At 41.6% G+C, this 18,737-nt stretch overlaps 1 protein-coding gene across 2 annotated transcripts in view; it reads right to left on the reverse strand.

The window, feature by feature from the left end:
- The window catches only part of MYOCD (myocardin), a 130,012-nt gene that overhangs the window by 43,602 nt on the left and 67,673 nt on the right, over positions 1 to 18,737 (reverse strand). The window contains exons 1-4 of one of the 2 annotated variants that reach the window (XM_063628315.1): positions 14,898 to 14,941; positions 9,856 to 9,911; positions 8,012 to 8,087; positions 2,551 to 2,712 (exon numbers count right to left, since the gene is read on the reverse strand). In XM_063628315.1, coding sequence (XP_063484385.1) covers positions 2,551 to 2,712; positions 8,012 to 8,027 — 178 coding nt within the window. In that variant the 5' untranslated portion in view covers positions 8,028 to 8,087; positions 9,856 to 9,911; positions 14,898 to 14,941. Of the gene's footprint in view, positions 1 to 2,550; positions 2,713 to 8,011; positions 8,088 to 9,855; positions 9,912 to 14,897; positions 14,942 to 18,737 lie in introns of those variants that run through there. The other variant, XM_063628314.1, reaches the window with a different exon arrangement.

The raw sequence follows: 18,737 nt of genomic DNA on the forward strand, positions 1-18,737 counted from the left end.
TTATTGTATAATATAAACATGTGCTTTATATAATTCATACATATAGCTTTATATATAAGATAAATATCTATATGATATAGATATTTTATATAAGATATATATTATTTGGTTTGTATAATATAGTATAGTATACTTTATAATATATAATTTATATAAAGTGTATATAATGCATAAATAATATATACTATATTCATAAATAAAATACATAAACATTATATGTAATTTATTTTATTAACATACTACATAGATTTTTAGAAATTATATTAATTCTATAATATGCTAATCATGATGTTGCCTTTCAAGTACCAGCCAGTGAACCAAGGCAGAAAATAAAAATGAAGCAGAAAACAAATTTCCATTCCCTTAGACCTAGACAACTTAAGATAAACTGAGAAACTATTGGAACTATTAAGATCTTTGACACTGCCCAGTTATAAAATAAATGTGCACAATTAATAGGTTTACCATATATCAGCAATAATCAATATGACTTTAAAACTTAAAAACAACAAACTTTGCAAAGGGAAATAAAAAAAGACTTGAATAAGTGGAGATAGATACTATGGAAGAATTTATAAAATTATATATTTTAAACATATGAATTCACCAGAAATTAACATATAAATTCAGTGCAATCCTAAGCAAAATTGCAATGGAATTGAAGTTGACACAAAAAATTGATTCTAATTTTCACTTAAAATATACTTGCAAGAGTAGCCATGAAACATTAGAAAAATCAGACAAATGTAAAGAAACTTGTGAAGACAGATATAAACACAAATTGTAAAATAGATCATAAAATTGTGATAAACAAAAAAATTAGACCTCTCTCTTAAACCAACCACTTCAATAGTTTCAGACATACTAAGGATTTAAATGTAAAAATAAAAGTATATAGATATTACAAGGCAGTCTAGGTGAATAAACTCTATATTTTTAAGTTAGGAAATATTTTCAATAAAAATAAATTCAGAAAATATAATGAAAAAGATGAGCAGATTTGACTATTGATTAATTAGGAGCTGCTATAGGTAAAATTGACTATATAAAAAAATAAAAAGTGAAGGACAAACTGGTAAAAGGATGTGAAATACCTGTAACAGATGGAGGATTAGCATTTTTCCCCTATATAAATAGCATACACAAAGCAGTAAAGCGAGAACATGCTCAGCACGAAAGAAGAGAAAAAGCCATGTATTGCCAATGATACGTAATCACAAGGAAAAATATCACCTACTAGAAACCAAAGAATGCAAATTGAAAGGAGACCTTTTGCCTAGCATGTAAAAATAAATCATAAATTTACATGCACCCAACAAAAGAAAAATAAATAAATAAACAGAACAGAATGTTTTAAGAAACAATAAGAGATGCCCGATGGAGATTTTTACCTGCCCAAGAGCTTATCAGAGTAAAGATGGTGGCAGTGCACTCTTGAATACTCAGGGCCAAGTTCAAAGGCCCCAGATATTTAGTGGGGAGGGAGAGAGTAGAGGAGAGAGAAAATCACAGCGGGATATTTAAGTAGGCATTGACAGACAAGTATATTGCCTCTCCTGGAGTTGATATTTTCATATTTACCAGTTCCAAAGGCAAAATTCATGTGGCCTCTGAATCACAGGGTGAGAGCAAGATTTTAGAATGTGAATAAACTTGATGACAAGTTTTATAATAAACTTAGTTTTGGATAAAATGCTCTTACACATACTTTTTGACAATGTGTCAAAACATTTAAATATACACTGCGTATTAATATCTACCAATAGTTCTCAGAGCGGATTACGGGCATAGCTGGAGAAAGCTAAGTGTGTCTGTAGGGGCATTAAGCTCCCCTTTCTCCCTGTTACCATAGTTTTCCTGGGTTCCACCAAAAGCCTCTATGAGTGAATTCAGTACTGGCAGGCTGTTTGGGTCCACCTAGTATCAGTTGTTCAAAAAGTCTACAAAATGATTTTATACAGTTTATAACAGAATCAATATTTGTGTCTCCTTTTTGAGTATTTGTCCTTTGACTTCGTGGAGCAAGTGAGAGCTGTCAGAGTTTTTAACATGCATTGTTTACCGTGAACTTCGCTCCCAGGAGCCTGTGAGCTGGGTAGGGTGAGTACTGTCACCTCCATCTCAAGGTGAAGTGACTTGGGCAACTGGACCTAGGGTCCGGGTTTTCTAGTCTGGGGCCAGTGCTCTTTCCGCTGATACAGTCTACCTCTCTTTAAACAAGGAAGGCTAAACAGGACCATGACTGTGACTCCTAAGTAACGGACGCCTTATAGGGGAGATGTTTTGAGGATTACACCTGGTCAGGTTCTCAACTTGCCTGACTAGAGCAAAATTACCCTGTGTTGACTTGGCCTTGGGGTGTACAAGAATGGGGATTGCAACAAATGCCCAGGATCCCTGGTTATGGAGAATTAACTGGACTAACAACCCATGGTATGGCTCTTGTCAGGTGAGAGGCCCTCATCCCCAAAGATCCTAGTATGTCAGAGCTCCGGGCTGCCCTCAGATCTCAAGAGCACCAAGGAGAGACATGCCGTTTGTTCTAACTACCTTTTATGGCCTCTTTCACAGCAGAATCCACAGGAAGAATGTTTTTTTCCACCAGCTCCAGTGGCCCTGGTCGTAGAGCAATTTTTTCATTGAGATCATCGGCGAGTCGGGCTCTTTTCAGCTTCATCTGAGCAGTTGGAATGGACCTCTCTGCAGTGGAAGCTAAAGGGTTGAAATGAAAAGGATCAGTTCTAGAATTTGATGTCTCTCTCTCTCTCTCTCTGTTTTTTGGCTTGTGGTTACAAAAGATTGTGTCACACTGTGCTCTATCATCCTAATAATTTTTTGATGCAATCATCATCACTTTACAGGGATTAGCACCAAAGCCTAGACACTTCCAAATAAAGGCAAATCGAGAGGCACATGGAAAAGTTAGAGAAGCTTGCTTTGCGAGGATTTGTGAAAAAATGTACAATTTGGAGATTTTGTAAGCAACCAGTCTGTAGGGCCTGTATTGTTTGCCTGACCCTAAGCTATGGCACTTGGATGCACGTTTGGTCTGCATAGTGACTGGCACAGGCTAGGCCTGCAGTAAATGTTATCTGTTGTTATAATTAGTAGTACTAGTATGACTTTTAAAGGATTTTGGACTTGTCAATGCTGTGACCGACTGAGTCAAATGTTCAGGTCAGTTGCGAAAGAAAAAAAATTCCATTGAAACAGTTATTTAATTAAACAGAGGGATTTTTAAAAGTTGAATTCATCCACAGGCAGTTTCTCATCATTTGGAGGGTGTGAAAGGTCACGTACAGAGCCTTAAATCCACTTCGATACAGCTGACACCAAACTTCCTTTTTAGGTTGGGCCCTGACTTATTTCTGTGGAAGAACTCAGAGGAGAATCCAGCCAACTTATTGCTGTCATGGAGAACTGTAAGTTAAGATTCTATAAGAGTTTGCACCTTCACTCTCAACTTCATAAATCTAGAAAGTGAGATATTTACAGACAAATCCCTTAGCCCCATTATTTTGTTGTTATCAACCTGCTAACCCCAGACCCTGTGTCTGGCACTGATCTAGAACTCTCCATACAGAAGAGGTCTAGGGATGTCTCATCGGTTGCCACAGGCTTGGCTGTGGAAGCTGCCTCTTCAAAGCATTTCACGTTCAATGGAGGGAATGTCAATACTACTCAGGACTGATCTTCGGAAAGCCCTCTTTTCTTCTGGTGCCTCCATACAAGATGCTTCCCACCATCCACGTCTCTCAGTCCAGTTCTTCAAGACTGCTACAAATTTAATTTACCTCCTGTCATGACCTGTGGCTCTCCAGCCCAAATCTACCATTCCAGAGAGCCTAGTCCTTATCCTTCTGTCTTCTATGTCTTGCTGCATTCACCTTTGCACCTTGGCTTATTTCCTTTCCCCACCTTGAACTTCTTCCCCACTCCCCACTACCAACATCGTACTTTTGGGTCCCAGCATAAGGCTTTCCTAACTCTTCCTGTTCTTACAGATCTCTTTCGCTTTGACTGCCTCTAGCAGTTACAAGGACAAACCCTTCATCTTGTTGCTTCTGAAACTGGGCAATAAACTCCTGGGCAGCAGGAGTCATTTTGTATCTAGCAGATCTTTTATGCTCCAAGAAGCTAATTCCCAATTTCTGTTGACAAAAGAGGACCCCATGGGAGGCACCAGAGACATGCAATTGAACTGGGGGTCGGTGCAGTTCACACCCTGATATTTTAGTTCAAGACCATAATGATGGAAGAAATAACATTTCATATGTTTTTTGATTACAGCATTACTGTGTACTCACTGTCATAAATGTGAAAAATGCTAAAAAATAAAAAGTGTGCAAAAAAAAAACGAAGGCTTCAGGAAAATCCCCACTTAGTGTCACCTATTTTTCTTTTTTTTTTTTTTGAGACAGTCTTGCTCTGTCGCCCAGGCTGGAGTGCAGTGGCGCCATCTCGGCTCACTGCCAGCTCCGCCTCCCGGGTTCACGCCATTCTCCTGCCTCAGCCTCCCGAGTAGCTGGGACTACAGGCGCCCGCCACCACGCCCAGCTAATTGTTTGTATTTTTAGTAGAGACGGGGTTTCACCGTGTTAGCCAGGATGGTCTTGATCTCCTGACCTTGTGATCCGCCCGCCTCAGCCTCCCAAAGTGCTGGGATTACAGGCGTGAGCCACCGCGCCCGGCCAGTGCCACCTATTTTTAAAACCTGTGTGTCTTTCTTACTTATTTATATTGATTGGTAGGTTTATGTTTTTCTTCCCAGAATCTGACAATGAATATAGTTTAAGTATATAATAAGTATATAATTTTTTTCCCAGAATTTGGCAGCAAATATAGTTTTGATTTTTGCTCTTTTCGATAAACATTGTCTTGCAAACCTTTTCTCATTAAATTACTCTTCGAAAGCCTTATTTGCAGTAGCTCTATGGTATTGAAACGGGTCTGTTGTCTCGGGTACATACCCTGGTTCTTTGTCATGGTCGAGAAAGAATTCAGGACACGGATACACATGAGGAATGGGTTTAGGAGCGGAAGGTTTAGTAGAAAAAGAAGAGAGAGAGAAAAACCTTCCTCATGCTGAGAAAGCGGATCGCCCAAGAAGGGTCTCCGGTTTGTAGCAGAGAGGAATCGATTTTGTACAGAGGCTTGAGGAGGCGGTGATTGATTTACATAGAGCCCAGGGGATTGGTTTGACCAGTTGTGTCATTTACATAGCCCGTGAAAAGACTGGCCCTCCCACTCCAGTCTTTTATTATGCAAATACGGCCTCCACTTGGAGGCGGCCATGATCCCTGTACATGTGGTACCTGGAGGCTGCCATGACACTGGTAAACGTGATGACAAGGAAAAGAGCGGGAGACGCCATTTTCTATGTTCCTGGCTTCCAGGTACAGCTGCCGATATTTACATATAAAAGCTCCTAGTTTGCATATCTATTTCAGACTGCTTTCTGTCAGAGAAGAAATGGTTTGGGGCTGCTTTTTATTAAAGGAAAATTCCACCGAGAATTCTTTTACCCTTTCTAGCTGCCTAGTTTTTTTTTTTTTTTGAGACTGAGTCTCACTCTTGTCACCCAGGTGGGAGTGCAATGGCACGATCTCGGCTCACTGCAACCTCCGCCTCCCGGGTTCAAGCGATTCTCCTGCCTCGGCCTCCCGAGTAGCTGGGATTACAGGCGCGTGCCACCACGCCTGGCTAATTTTTTTTTGTATTTTTAGTACACACGGGGTTTCATCGTGTTGGCCAGGCTGGTCTCAAACTCCTGACCTCAGGTGATCCGCCCGCCTCGGCCTCCCAAAATGCTAGGATTACAGGCGTGAGCCACTGTAGCCGGCTTAAAAATAATTTCTTAAAAACTCTTGTATTAGCATTCAGTTGTATGGTTGATCCATAGTTTATTCAGCCAATCCTCTATTGTTAGACATTTCACTATTTTTCACCATCTAAAGTAATTCCACGATAAACATCATTGTGAGAGAAATCTTTGTCTGATGATTTTCTTTGAATAAAATACTAAACATTATATTATGGGCTATTATAACTAGACATTATATTATGAGCTAAAGGGTGGGCACATTTTTATGGAGTCTGATACAGGTTACCAAATTGCCCTCCCGAAAAGTTGATCCAATTGCACTCCCACCAGCAGTGTATGGGAACGCATGTAACTCTTGCCACACATGATATTTATTTTTATTTGTTAACTTGATCATTGAAAAGTCTGTATGTCTTTTTTTTTTTTTTTTTTTTTTGAGACAGAGTCTCCGTCTGTCGTCCAGGCTGGGGTGCAGTGGCGCGATCTCGGCTCACTGTAACCTCTGCTTCTCAGGTTCAAGCAAATCTCCTGCTTCAGCCTCCTGAGTAGCTGGGACTACAAGCGCCCACCACCACACCCGGCTAAGTTTTTGTATTTTTAGTAGAGATGGGGTTTCACGATGTTAGCCAGGCTGGTCTTGAATTCCTGACCTCAAATGATTTGCCCGCCTCAGCCTCCCAAAGTACTGGGATTACAGGCGTGAGCCACCACACCTGGCCTGAAAGGTCTGTATGTCATTTGAAATGACATCGTTTGGATTTTTGTGCAGCTGTGATTTTTGTGCTGACATAGCAGCTGCTTCTAGGCTTGTAGACACCATTGCAAAGGAGGTAAGAATTCTGTCACCTCCCTTTGAGGGACTTTTTTCTCTGTTTTCCAGACACCTGGCATCCTTTGGCTGCCTCATGCAGACCAAAGCCTCCCATCCCACACAGCCTTCCCTTGAGTTCAGCGTTGGCCTCTTTCTCTTCCCTACCCTGAAAACAGTTCTCCATCTTAAAATATCCCACCTACTTTAGGGTTGAAAAAGGATCTGTCTTGGAAAGCCAGAATAAATAACAAATGATGTCAATCAAAGAACCAAGGTTCACAATTTCCAGGATATTTCAGAGCCTTTCGTGCGCTTTAAAGCTAGTGTTCAGTCTTGGAAGGAAATCCACATTCTAGAGAAAGCATTCAGGCCTTGTGCAGGCTGTTCCCTCAGACTGCGACACCCTTCCATCTTTTTCTATCTGGCTCAGCCCTCACATTCCAGCCCATTTCCTCACTCCTCCCCTGTCCATTCTGATTCCGATGGCTCTTTTCTCTGATCCTCTTCCATACACCCACCACACCAGGCATTTCCTTTCTTTTCATGCTGGATTGTAAATGTGATTCTCATGTCCTCTGTTATACTGTGAGATCCTTTGAGGGCACAAACCTGTGGCTTATTCATCGTTGAACCCACTGGCCTGGCAGAGCAGCCAACTCCTAGCAGACACCCAATACAGTGTGTGTTCAAGGAACAAATATCTCACAGGTAACTGTCAAATTAGGGGCTGGACCTCTTTTAGGGTGGGCACCAATGGTCTCGGGGATTCTGTCTCAGGGAAGGCAACTTATGAGGCAGGAGTAGAAGCTGCTCCTCCTGCATCCAGATGTCAGAATATGGGGACCAGTTAGTTGTTTGTTTGCCTTGTCTCACATACCCCAGCACAGAGCTGGCACCCTAAGGCAGAACTAGGGCTACTTTGATCAGCACTAATTTCGTCAGATTGTATTCCCTGCATACCAGAAGGTAAAGGCATCAGCAAAGGACAATCAATTACCTGGAGAATACAGAGGCAGCAAGGGAACTGTGATCCTCTTCCAAAGTGAGTGATGATCCAGATTAGTAATAATTGTCAGCACATGTTGGACGTGTTCCATGCACTCCTAGAAGTTATGTGATTTGCCCAGGCCTTAGAGTTAGGAGATCACACAGCTGAGATGAGAGCCCAAGTCTCTAACCCGCTTAACCATTTTATGGCTTCCCAACTTGGTTATCTACGTGGCCTAGAAGGCTTAGATGATTACTTGAAACTACCACTTTGTAATGGCAAGGGAGATTTTTAAGAGGGCTTAGCAACTGTACAGAGACAAGTAACTCTGGGAAAACGGCCTACCATTCTGCAGCATCTCTTGGTGTCTGATTTCTTGCAGCCTTACCTTGGAGTATGTGCATATTAACCAAGTCGGCACTGCTGCACCTGTTTCTGGCTTTGCGCTTCAGGGAATTTTTAGCCTGTAGAACCCAAACAAGGAGAATCACCTAGTTTTACCTTTTAAAAAAACTCAATTTATCTCACAGGAGAAAATAATCTTTTAAAATAATAAATGAAACATGAAAATATTCTTGGTGTCCCACATTTTGATGAAGGAACATTTACGAAGACCCCTCAAGTAATTTTTAGATGGGAAAATAAGAAAAGAAGGTAAAGAGCTTGGGTCCACATCAGGGCTACAAACCTAAAGCTCTTTCAGGGTTCAGGGACAGGAAGGTTGGTACATGTTAATAACATGTTACTATAACAGGATACTAGGCTGCTTGTATTATAACCGATCTTATTCCATTGCCTTTTTTTTTTTTTTTTTTTTTTGAGACAGGGTCTCTGTCATCCAGGCTGGAATGGAATGCAGTGGCACAATCGAAGCTCACTGCAACCTTGACCTCCTGGGCAGAAGTGATCCTCCTGCCTTAGTCCCATGAGTAGCTGGGACTACAGGCGTGCATCACCAAACCCAGCTAATTTTTTTTTAATTTTTAATTTTTAGTAGAGACAGGGTTTCACCATGTTTCCTAGGCTGGTCTTGAACTCCTGGACTCAAGCAATCTGCCCGCCTCAGCCTCCCAAAGTGCTGGGACAGATGTGAGCCAAATCATCTAGCCTCCATTTCCTCTGAAAACATTCACAAAATTAACCAACATCAGAGCTAAAACATTTCCTAAATCCATCTAATATAACATGACAACGTATGCCTCTTTCCCGTTATTCGCCTGACTTCTCTTTTAGGACCTGTGAAAATGTAAAGCCTACAGATTCAGACCCAGCAGGAGTCAGGCAGGCATGAAGAGACAGGTTATTTACCCAGTCTCATTATCTTCTTGATGGGGCTGTCGGTAGGGCTGTTGCAGGCTGTGGGAGGGCCAACACTGGACCCCAGGTTTCTGATATCTAGTTCTGGGTTTTTATCTCACTATAGTGGATCTCCCAGTGGCCCCCTGAGAGGGGTCTGGGAATCACTCCAGTTCTGATAAGAGCCTGCTGTTCTTTGTTATTCTCCAGGTAGTAGGAATCACAGCCACTTGTGAGCTACTTTGAAGAGTTGCAAATCCCTCCTCTTCCTCTCTACCCACAGACAAGCTGCAAGGCTAGTGCTCTCAGGTAAGGAAACACCAGCAGGCAGATACTCTCTTTGCCTTTCCTTCTCACTCAAAGTGGTAATACTTGCTAAATAGTATTTATTAATATATTATTGACAAATTCAGGTTGCAGAGATTTGTTATGAAGGTACAGAATATACGCCAAATCTCACCCTCACATGTTACAAAAAAAGAAGGGAAAAAAACAAAATAACTTTTGCCTTTAAGTAGCTACAAATAAGTTCTGTATGCATAAACCATGCCTTACCCTTGAATTGGATTTTTAAAAATCTGATTGTTGTTAAGAAATGACAGTAATAAAAGGTAAGGCAGCTTGAAAGCTGACTCCACTTCCTTCTCTAAAGTGTTTTTGACTCTAGTGCATCCCTACTGTAATTTCTTCCAACATTAGAAAAATTGGGGACATTTTTTTAAAAAGCTAAAAAATAGGAGTTTCAAAGCTAATATAGTTGATCCTATTTCTATAGTTACCGGTTAATAGGAGTAAGATTCCATATGGTATGAGGGCAGGGGACTGGCAAATTGATTGAGTTTGTTGTAGGAATTCTACACACATCCGCCAAGGGTTAGCATTCAGAGATTCATAAGCTATAGTCTAAGCTTGGGTCAAGAAATTTGCAAAAGTTACCTTGTCACTATCCAAATATTTTCTTTGCTCATGGAATTCAGCTGGACGTTTCAGTGCTGAAACAGAAACACAAAAACGTGAGTGGAGGCTAGATTAAGGGCATTGGTCAGTATCGCAGAGTTTGCTGGTGTGCTTGCTGAGCTATGCACAGTAGGGAGGTGATTGCCTTTATTAGGCCACAAGCAATGAGAGAGGACAGGCCTGGGGGACACCAGCGGCCCTGAAGCCGTAGGAGACAGAGGAAGTGGAATCGAAGCCTCAAACAGGGGGAGTAGCAGAGGCAGGATGTGCAACAAGAAGAGAAGTGATGGAGGCAGGGCATTCCAAGTTCCAGAGGAAATAGAAGGGGTGGTGGAAAACTGAAAACAGAAATAACCTTCTGGTTTGAGGGAGAGGTGTAGACTTGGGTAACTAACACCCTCTTTGACTTTGCTGTGCCCTAGAGTGCACAAAGCTCGGGGGATGACTGTGGTCTGTGTCTGTGGGGTGGGGTGGTGCTTTGGAGGAAGGGACTGTACTCTGGATAAAGTGTGTGGCTGGTAGGTCAGGAACATGCAACCAAGTGTGTTGAGTGAGAAGCAGAGAATCAAACTTTGAGGGCTGGAAGGAACCTTGGAGACAGGGAAGTTAACTCCAACCGTGAACAGAATGGGGAAACTGAGGTCCACAGAAATTGACTGACTTGCCCAAGATCAGTTAGGGCTAGGAGCATAGGTCCTGTGACAACTCTAACCTCTTTCAAGGTGTGATATGTAAAATGTTAACAACCAGTAGACACAGGCACTGGTCAGTCATACAGAACACACGGCAGCCGTGAACAACCTGGACGGAATGCCAGCCTTCACTCTCTTCCCATGACCTCCTCCTCGTCACCCTTCATAGCACCTCTTATGGGGATTTAATAAACTCCTTTGAGCAAAGAAGTAGAACATCATTTTGCAAAATTCTACATTTTGCCTTGATTTTCCTAATCTAGAACGATCTTAATCAGGAGCCACAAACAATCACTTTTTATGATAAGTGATGAGGTTGATTAGCAGTTACAGACTTGCATTGATTTTTTTCCCCTGAATTGCATGTCTGGACAACTTGAGGAATCACATGATCCAGTTCCAATGTTACTAGAACAGTGGTCTACTGTAAGCTGCAGGTGATGAAATATTCTTCCAAATCTTGGCCAGCACAAAAATTAGGTTTCTGACCAGATCGGAATGTGTGTGTGTGTGTGTGTGTGTGTGTGCACATGCCTCATTCAACCCTTAAGACCATGCTGAATCTGAACATAGTTTTCAGCAAGGTTTGCTGGAGATCAAGCAGACATAGTTGTAGTCATGACGGCTACCATAATGGTAGTTAGCCCTAGTATCCTCTTCAAGGATGCTGCTTGGGGAGTTAATAGGTCACGCTCTCTATAATAATCTCCCTTTTCACCCCAACATTAACGATGTTGGCTGAAGGAACATGCAGAATTGCCCCATCTGGCTTCCTTGTGCCAAAAATAGTTGACAGGCATCCTTCTCACTTTGACCAAAGATTAAGAGACTTCCCTTCTTATAGAAAAAAAAAAATGAACATACTTCTTGAATACCATTGATCTAGAAACTGTTTTTCAATTATCTTTGCTTTCTGCTTTTTACTCTTAAAATGAGCTTCTCTGCAAAACCTCCCTTTTTAGAGGACCGTTTTCTCCCATTTCTCCCAACTCACTGATTCTGAGAAATTAACGTGCAGCTGTCCTGTGTTGCTCATGCATTTTCTTTGAGTTGGGTCTAGTCATCATCCTTAATAAGGCTTGCCTTTTCCTGTGTTTGATCGCAGGTGGAATTTATGTCGAGGGAGTTCTGCAAAGCAACTCCCTTTTCCCCTAAGCAGCCAGATTATGATACAAAGTCTGCTTGAAGTCCAGCGGGCCATTGTGGATCTACACAATCTGTATCAACAGGTCTTTACCTCTGTCCTATCTCCTGGTAATCATTTAGTTAGGTATTGTATATTGGTGTAGTTTAATTACTTACATAACCCAGAAAAGGAATGGATCTTCGTGTGGCCTTATTAAGTGGTTAAAAAGAATAACATGCCCTTTTCCTCTAGAAACTCCCTGAAAGGAATAGCATGAATAGATCTTGGGATATCGCTGACATTCCAAACACAATTGGTTTTAACTGGGCTTGGGATTTAGGAGGAATTTAACGGGTTCTCATGTCTCTGAGGCTGTTCAATTCTCATTAGCAAAGCTTATTAATTGTTCTAAGAAACACTGTATTTCCGGTATCTCAGCTTCATAGAACTATAATTCATCACTTCGTGGTGTTAATAACTCCCCTGTGAGATGATTCACACGGTCCAGTTCTCTGATGCCAGGAGCACAAAGGTCTTCTGGAACCTTCTGCCACAGGGTGGAAGAAACTATCTCCATTTAGCAAGGACTTGGGAAGAAAGCCAGAGAGGTTCACATGCTGCATTTTACCGTATGCTCTTCTCCTCAGAGGTTAAGGGGTGTTATATGGGGCACTGGCTTGAGGTCACACCATGGAAAACTATCCTGCCATGGGCCTGGGGTTGAGGTTTGCCTTCTCAGTGACTTCAGAGACCGTGGGTTTTAGCCACCTCCCATGAAGGCCAACAAAAGCAATGGTGCCCCCCACCTCTCAGTTGGGTTTTTGGAAAATACATAAAAAGCCACTTCTGCTGCCAGCCTGGGGAGTATCAAATGGCAACATTTTGTATTTAAAGAACTTTGACATTTAGGATTAAAAAGGAATTTGGATTCTAAATTTTAAAAAAAAGTCCATGTGATTTTGAATTAAAATACTGTTGTAAATTCAATCAGCCACACATCTATCTCATTCTCCCTGGAGGAAGATTAATGGCTCCTCACAAGGGAATTTGTGTTCTTGCCTCAGAGTTTTGTTGCGGGCTATTCCTATTTCTGTCCCCAAAGCTATCGCTAATTTGGGTCAGCCGAGCATATAAACATTTGCTGACTTAGAACTTAGAAAAAAAGATCCCGAGATAAGAACAGTCTTCCTGCAGTCCTCTGCTCTCCACTGTAAACTCGTGCCTCCAGCAGGATCCCAGAAAAAGGAGAAAACAGGTCGTGGAACCACAGAGAACTCACTGAAGGCAGGGGCCTCACTCCTCAGTACAGGGTAGGGTCCCTGGAGTTGGGCAACTCCAGCAGCATAAGCAGGGCTGTACCTGATGTTGGGCTGTGCCTGGTGCAGACCCTGACTTCTCTTAATGGGACCATTCAGCTGCAGGCTTGGAGCAATACCAGATCCATTGCTACTAAGAGGACCAAGAGGAAGAATTAAAGAGCCAGAGATGTGGGGCAGCAACGAGTGCAGCGTTCTCAAAGTGTAGCCTCCGGACCAGCATCTTCAGCAATTGGGAACATGTTAGAAATTCTAATTCTTGGCCGGGTGTGGTGGCTCACACCTGTAATCCCAGCACTTTGGGAGGCCGAGGCAGGTGGATCACGAGGTCAGGAGTTCAAGACCAGCCTGGCCAAGATGGTGAAACCTTTGTCTTCTAAAAATACAAAAATTAGCCGGAACCCGGGCGGCAGAGGTTGCAGTGGGCCAAGATCGCGCCACTGCACTCCAGCCTGGGTGACAGAGTGAGACTCTGTCTCAAAAAAAAAAAAAAAGAAAAAAGAAAAGAAGAAATCCCAATTCCTGGGCCCCAACCTAGCCCCACAGAATTAGAAACTCTGCCAGTAGAACCCAGGAATCTGTGTTTTAACAAGCCTTCTGGGTGATTCTGATGCAAAAGCTTCAGAACCGCTGTGATGGGATTTCTAAGTCCAGTGGATCTTGATCTAGGGGTGTTGGGAACCTAGGACTTCAAAAAGGGAGCAATGAATGACCAGGACTGATTTTCAGCATTTCAAAAAGCTGAAGAGAAAGAGTATGTCTGTCCAGAGAAAGGCTGCTTAGACTAATAAAGCTGTCACTTTTCATTGCTCCTGCCTGGAATCATAGCAACTTGGTTTAGTTATGGTTGTTCTCATCAACAAGCACTAGCTGGTAAATTTATATACCATTAATTAGAAGCTTAACTTAAAAACATAAAATTAACGATTTAAAAGATGCATGGATTAATAATTAATGTATGTAGGATTCTTTAGGTGGACAGGGAAGACAACACTATTTTAAACATAAGACCTATGGCAGTGATGGGTAGAATTAAAGAAGTCCTGGGTGACTAAATATTTGGAAACGATCCATTTGAGCTCTGTTCTTGCTCTGCCATCTACTTTTGGTATAACGTTGAGTAAGCCTGAGAGTTTTCCTGTGCTCTCAGTTTCTCACTTATAAAAATGGGCCTATTCATGTTTGTCTTCTCTCTGTCTTGCTTTTAAAGACAAATTGGGTCATGAGAACTTTTTTTTATGATAATGATAATGCTTTGGAGACTATATTTTCTTTTATGCTTGGAAATAAATTGCTAGTTCAGTACTCCAATGATAGTCCTAAGGGTCTGTTACCCCAATAATAGTCTTAACAGTCTGAAAACAGTGCATTTTCCCAATGTAGCTTTGTAATGTTCAAGACCTGGCTAGCACACTTGCAGAATTTGATGCAACATCTGTGAACACTTTGGAATTTCTCAGAAGGAGGGTACAAAGACAAATTCGAAGTGTGCCTGTAATTACTAGTTTTCTAGTTTCTAAGGAACAGAGAAATGGAAAATTGAAGGAGAGATGGGGGAAAAGAAGGAAAGTAAGATTTTTGACCCAAATGGGATTGACATGAAAATCCAGGGCACCTTTTTCTATCTCTGAATTTGAGATGTTAGAAAGAAGGGAAGAGGCAGACAGATTAATTCCCTTGCGCCGTGTACTGCTCAGACAGCCGACAGTGTGTGGTAGGGTGCTGTGGGGGAAAAGCCAAGTCAAATGAATGCACTGAGAAAAGGAAGAGAGACTTTGTCCAGTCAACTTCTCAAAACTATCGTGAAGCTGCATGTGATATGGGTGCGGGAATTGCCCCGGTCATTCCTCTTGCTATTCAGAAGTACCATAAAATTCAGGGATTTACCAAGGTTTTGCAGTAAGTATGTGGCTGCTGTAGCTTGGATTAGTCTGCAAAAAAAATAAAGGCAGCACCATTCATAGACAGCTCATTGTATCTTTAAATTCATTTACATTGATCAGATCATGAAACCAAGCTGCCCAGACATTTCATTCTGGCCAGCAGGGGCTTTCTCTGAGACTCTGTGGACACGTAGTAGCCTCTCTGGGCCCCGTGTCCTCTCAAATCCACTTTAGCTCTCTAATCTCATCTTCTGTATTCCAGGAGAATAAATTAAACCTTCTTTCATCTCTCCCCTGGGTTAAACACCATAGATTCACTTTAGTAAAAGGGGCAGGGAGAGGGAGAGGAAAAAGTGATCTTTCCTTCAATCTTCCTGGATAGGCATTCTCATGTAGTGGTGTGAAGTTGTCCAAAATTATTAAATGGGATGATTAAATGGGGGTGGTTTGGGGCCCCTCCTAGACTGGAAGCACTTTGAAACAGAAGTTGAGTCCGACTTCTGTGTGTGTGTTCCCCAGAGCCTTTCTCACAGCAGAGGATTAATAAATATTTACTGAAATGCTCTATGACCAGTTTATTGAGTCTGATTTACATGGCTGGTCATCTTTCCACACTAAGTCTTCTGAAATGGTTGGAATAAAATGGTGTTATTTAAAATTTTACCCAGGAGAGTGATACCCAGGGAGAAGAATTGCAGGAGAGAAAATTTGCATAAGAAATGATGAACAGGTCCAATAGGTCTAGAGAAGGAGGTGGACTCTCTGTCCTAATGCCACGAGAATGTAGAGAACCTTGATGTTCTCTTGCAACCCTGAGTCCAAGAGAGTGGTACAGTGAAACCATTTCCTATGAATCCTGGTTGATGATGGCAAAGTAGGCCATTTGAAATCTCCATATTGAGATTTAGAAGTGAGATTTTGGAGATAAATCTAAACAATAAGTCCTTTAAGTAATATTTCTAAGTTAACTTTGAGAGACTATTTTATTAAGGTTTCATGACAATTTTGAAAATGTGAATTTCACAACTGCCACTGTAAATGCACCTGGTCTGAGAACCCTTTACCCACTGTTTAAAGTTGTTCCAGTGATTCTGTGCTGGCCTCAGAACCCTGCCTGTCTTGACTAAAAGTCAAGAGATGGTGCCTTTAAATTCATTCAAAGCACGTAAAGGGGGAAATTAGCCTAAACTCATAATGCCCACACATAAGAACAATGTGAATGTTTAAGAGAAGTGATTCACGGGGATTATAAAAAATAATTTGTTGCTGGTTGCTAACCACTGTTTATTACTCAGCAGCAACCTCAAAACCTGCAGGATGCATGCCCAGGAAAAGGGAAGGAAGAAAATTTCAATCCATTTGGATTAGTTTTACTAGAATTACACGATTCACCTCATTAGAGTCAATGGGGGAGGAGCCTCATAATTTAATTATCAATTTGGAATGCAATTGAAGGGAGACCTGTCATACAGCCAAGTCACTGAAACCTTTCATTCAATGCTCATCATGGCGAAGCATAGATTATGATGTAGAACCTGAAGCCATTGCATTTAAATCATTGGTTTATCTTTGGCATTTTCACACAATACACTTTGTAAATTTTCTAAGTTCTAACTGAAGTTTTTGGCCATAAAATGCCTTATGATAGCAATATATATAAGTGTTTTTAAAGGCGAAGTGATTCATTTTGAACGTTTGAGAAAAGGAGCCCAGGCAGGGATCAGGAGACACAGGTTCTGGCCTCAGCTCCTCCACAATAGGAGAGGGTTGCATGTTATCCAGTGGATAAGCCCTGAAGATTTAACCTCATGTAAAACTCAAGACTAATTGGTGGCAGGTGCTTCTGTTGACCAGTTAGAAATAGTATTGCTGGCCAGGCGCGGTGGCTCATGCCTGTAATCCCAGCACTTTGGGAGACCGAGCTGGGTGGATCACGAGGTCAGGACTTCGAGACAATCCTGGCCAACGCGGTGAAACACCATCTCTACTAAAAATAAAAAAACTAGCTGGGCATGGTGGCATGTGCCTGTAGTCCCAGCTACTCAGGAGGCTGAGGCAGGAGAATGGCGTAAACCTGGGAGACGGAGGTTGCAGTGAGCCAAGATCACGCTATTGCACTCCAGCCTGGGTGACAGAGTGAGACTCTGTCCCCCTCCCCCCCCCAAAAAAAGTATTTCTATTTGATAAGGACAATTAACAGTTCACTTAGCCATCAGCTTTGAGTTTTGACAATTTATGACATGTTTAAAAAGATTGCAACTATTTCAAATTTTATAAATAAAGTGAGATTTTATGAATAATTTTATCTGGCATGCATTTACATTCTCATCAATCAAACTGTAGAAAATGAGACCACATTAGATGTAGGCTTCGGGACATCTGAAAAACCTCTTAGGCCTCTTCAACCTCAGTTTCACGAACATTAAAGACAAACAGGGATTTGGATAGGTCAGGAGTTTTCAAACTCTATTCTGAAGAGAACCAGCACTGCAGAGAGAATTATCAGATGGCTTCTGGAAGGGACAAGGAGAGGCCCAGTAAATGGGGCAGAGATCCTTGACACTGCCTCAGCCAGTGCATATATATATATATATATATATATATACACACACACACACACACACATATATATAGTGCATAAGATGTAACAATTAAAAAATTAGAAAATCACATAATTAGGTAGGCTCTGAGGATGATTAACTTTTCTTCCTTCCTCCTTTCCTTTCTCCTTTTCTTTTACTTTCTGTTTCAAAAAACTTAAATAATAGAATGAAAAAATAAAGTCTTCTTGTGTAAGGTAATGAGTTGCACACTGGATTATGCTTCTGTGTGCTTTTTTTATTTTTATTTATTTATTTATTTATTTATTTATTTTGAGATGGAGTCTCGCTCTGTCGCCCAGGCTGGAGTGCAGTGGCGTGATCTCTGCTCACTGCAAGCTCCGCCTCCTGGGTTCACGCCATTCTCCTGCCTCAGCCGCCCAAGTAGCTGGGACTACAGGTGCCCGCCACCACACCTGGCTAATTTTTTTTTTTTTTGTATTTTTAGTAGAGACGGGGTTTTACCATGTTAGCCAGGATGGTCTCAATCTCCTGACCTCATGATCTGCCCGCCTCGGCCTCCCAAAGTGCTGGGATTACAAGCTTGAGTCACCATGCCTGGCCTGCTTCTGTGTGTTTTTTATCAGCTTCCCCTTAATATCTTGACTCTCTCTGAGGGACCATCTTGCTTATTATTGTTGTCCCTAAAGTGCCTGGCGCAGTCCCCTGTACATAGCCTGGTTTATAATACAATTTGTTGAATTATATTGAATTGAAAATATCCTGAGGCCCTTGGTTCCTCTTTCCTTCTCCCAATCATTTGCATTTAGACATGTTTCCTTAGGTGCCATAGGAAACACACTGCTCTGCTAAAATGCATGCAGATTGCACGTTTAATCTCTGATGGGGCTGAAGAGGCTAACCGTCAGCAGGTGAAGAGATGCATCCTCTCTAGCTTCCTGAGAAGAGCTAAGTAGAAAAGGTCTGTACAGGCAGGGCTTGCAGTGTGCACCTGCTGTGACTTGGACACTTTTCCACAGCAGACTCTACACTCTTGGAAAGCCTAGTTGAGAGGAGGTAGCTGAAAGATTGGGGAAAACCTTCATCATAGTGTGTGATTTTAAAATGCTTTATTATTTCATGATTTGTAGGATTTTTTTCTAGAAATTATCTTAATGATGCCATGGACTAATGATGCAAAATTTCTGTTAAACAGTATTTTGTTAATATGCATATTATTTGATTCTGGAATTCTTGGAGAACAAAATATTATATCTTCATTGGACTCTACTAAACAAATGAAC

The sequence above is a fragment of the Symphalangus syndactylus genome, chromosome 20 (genome assembly GCF_028878055.3).
Source record: "Symphalangus syndactylus isolate Jambi chromosome 20, NHGRI_mSymSyn1-v2.1_pri, whole genome shotgun sequence".
Lineage (NCBI taxonomy): Eukaryota > Metazoa > Chordata > Mammalia > Primates > Hylobatidae > Symphalangus > Symphalangus syndactylus.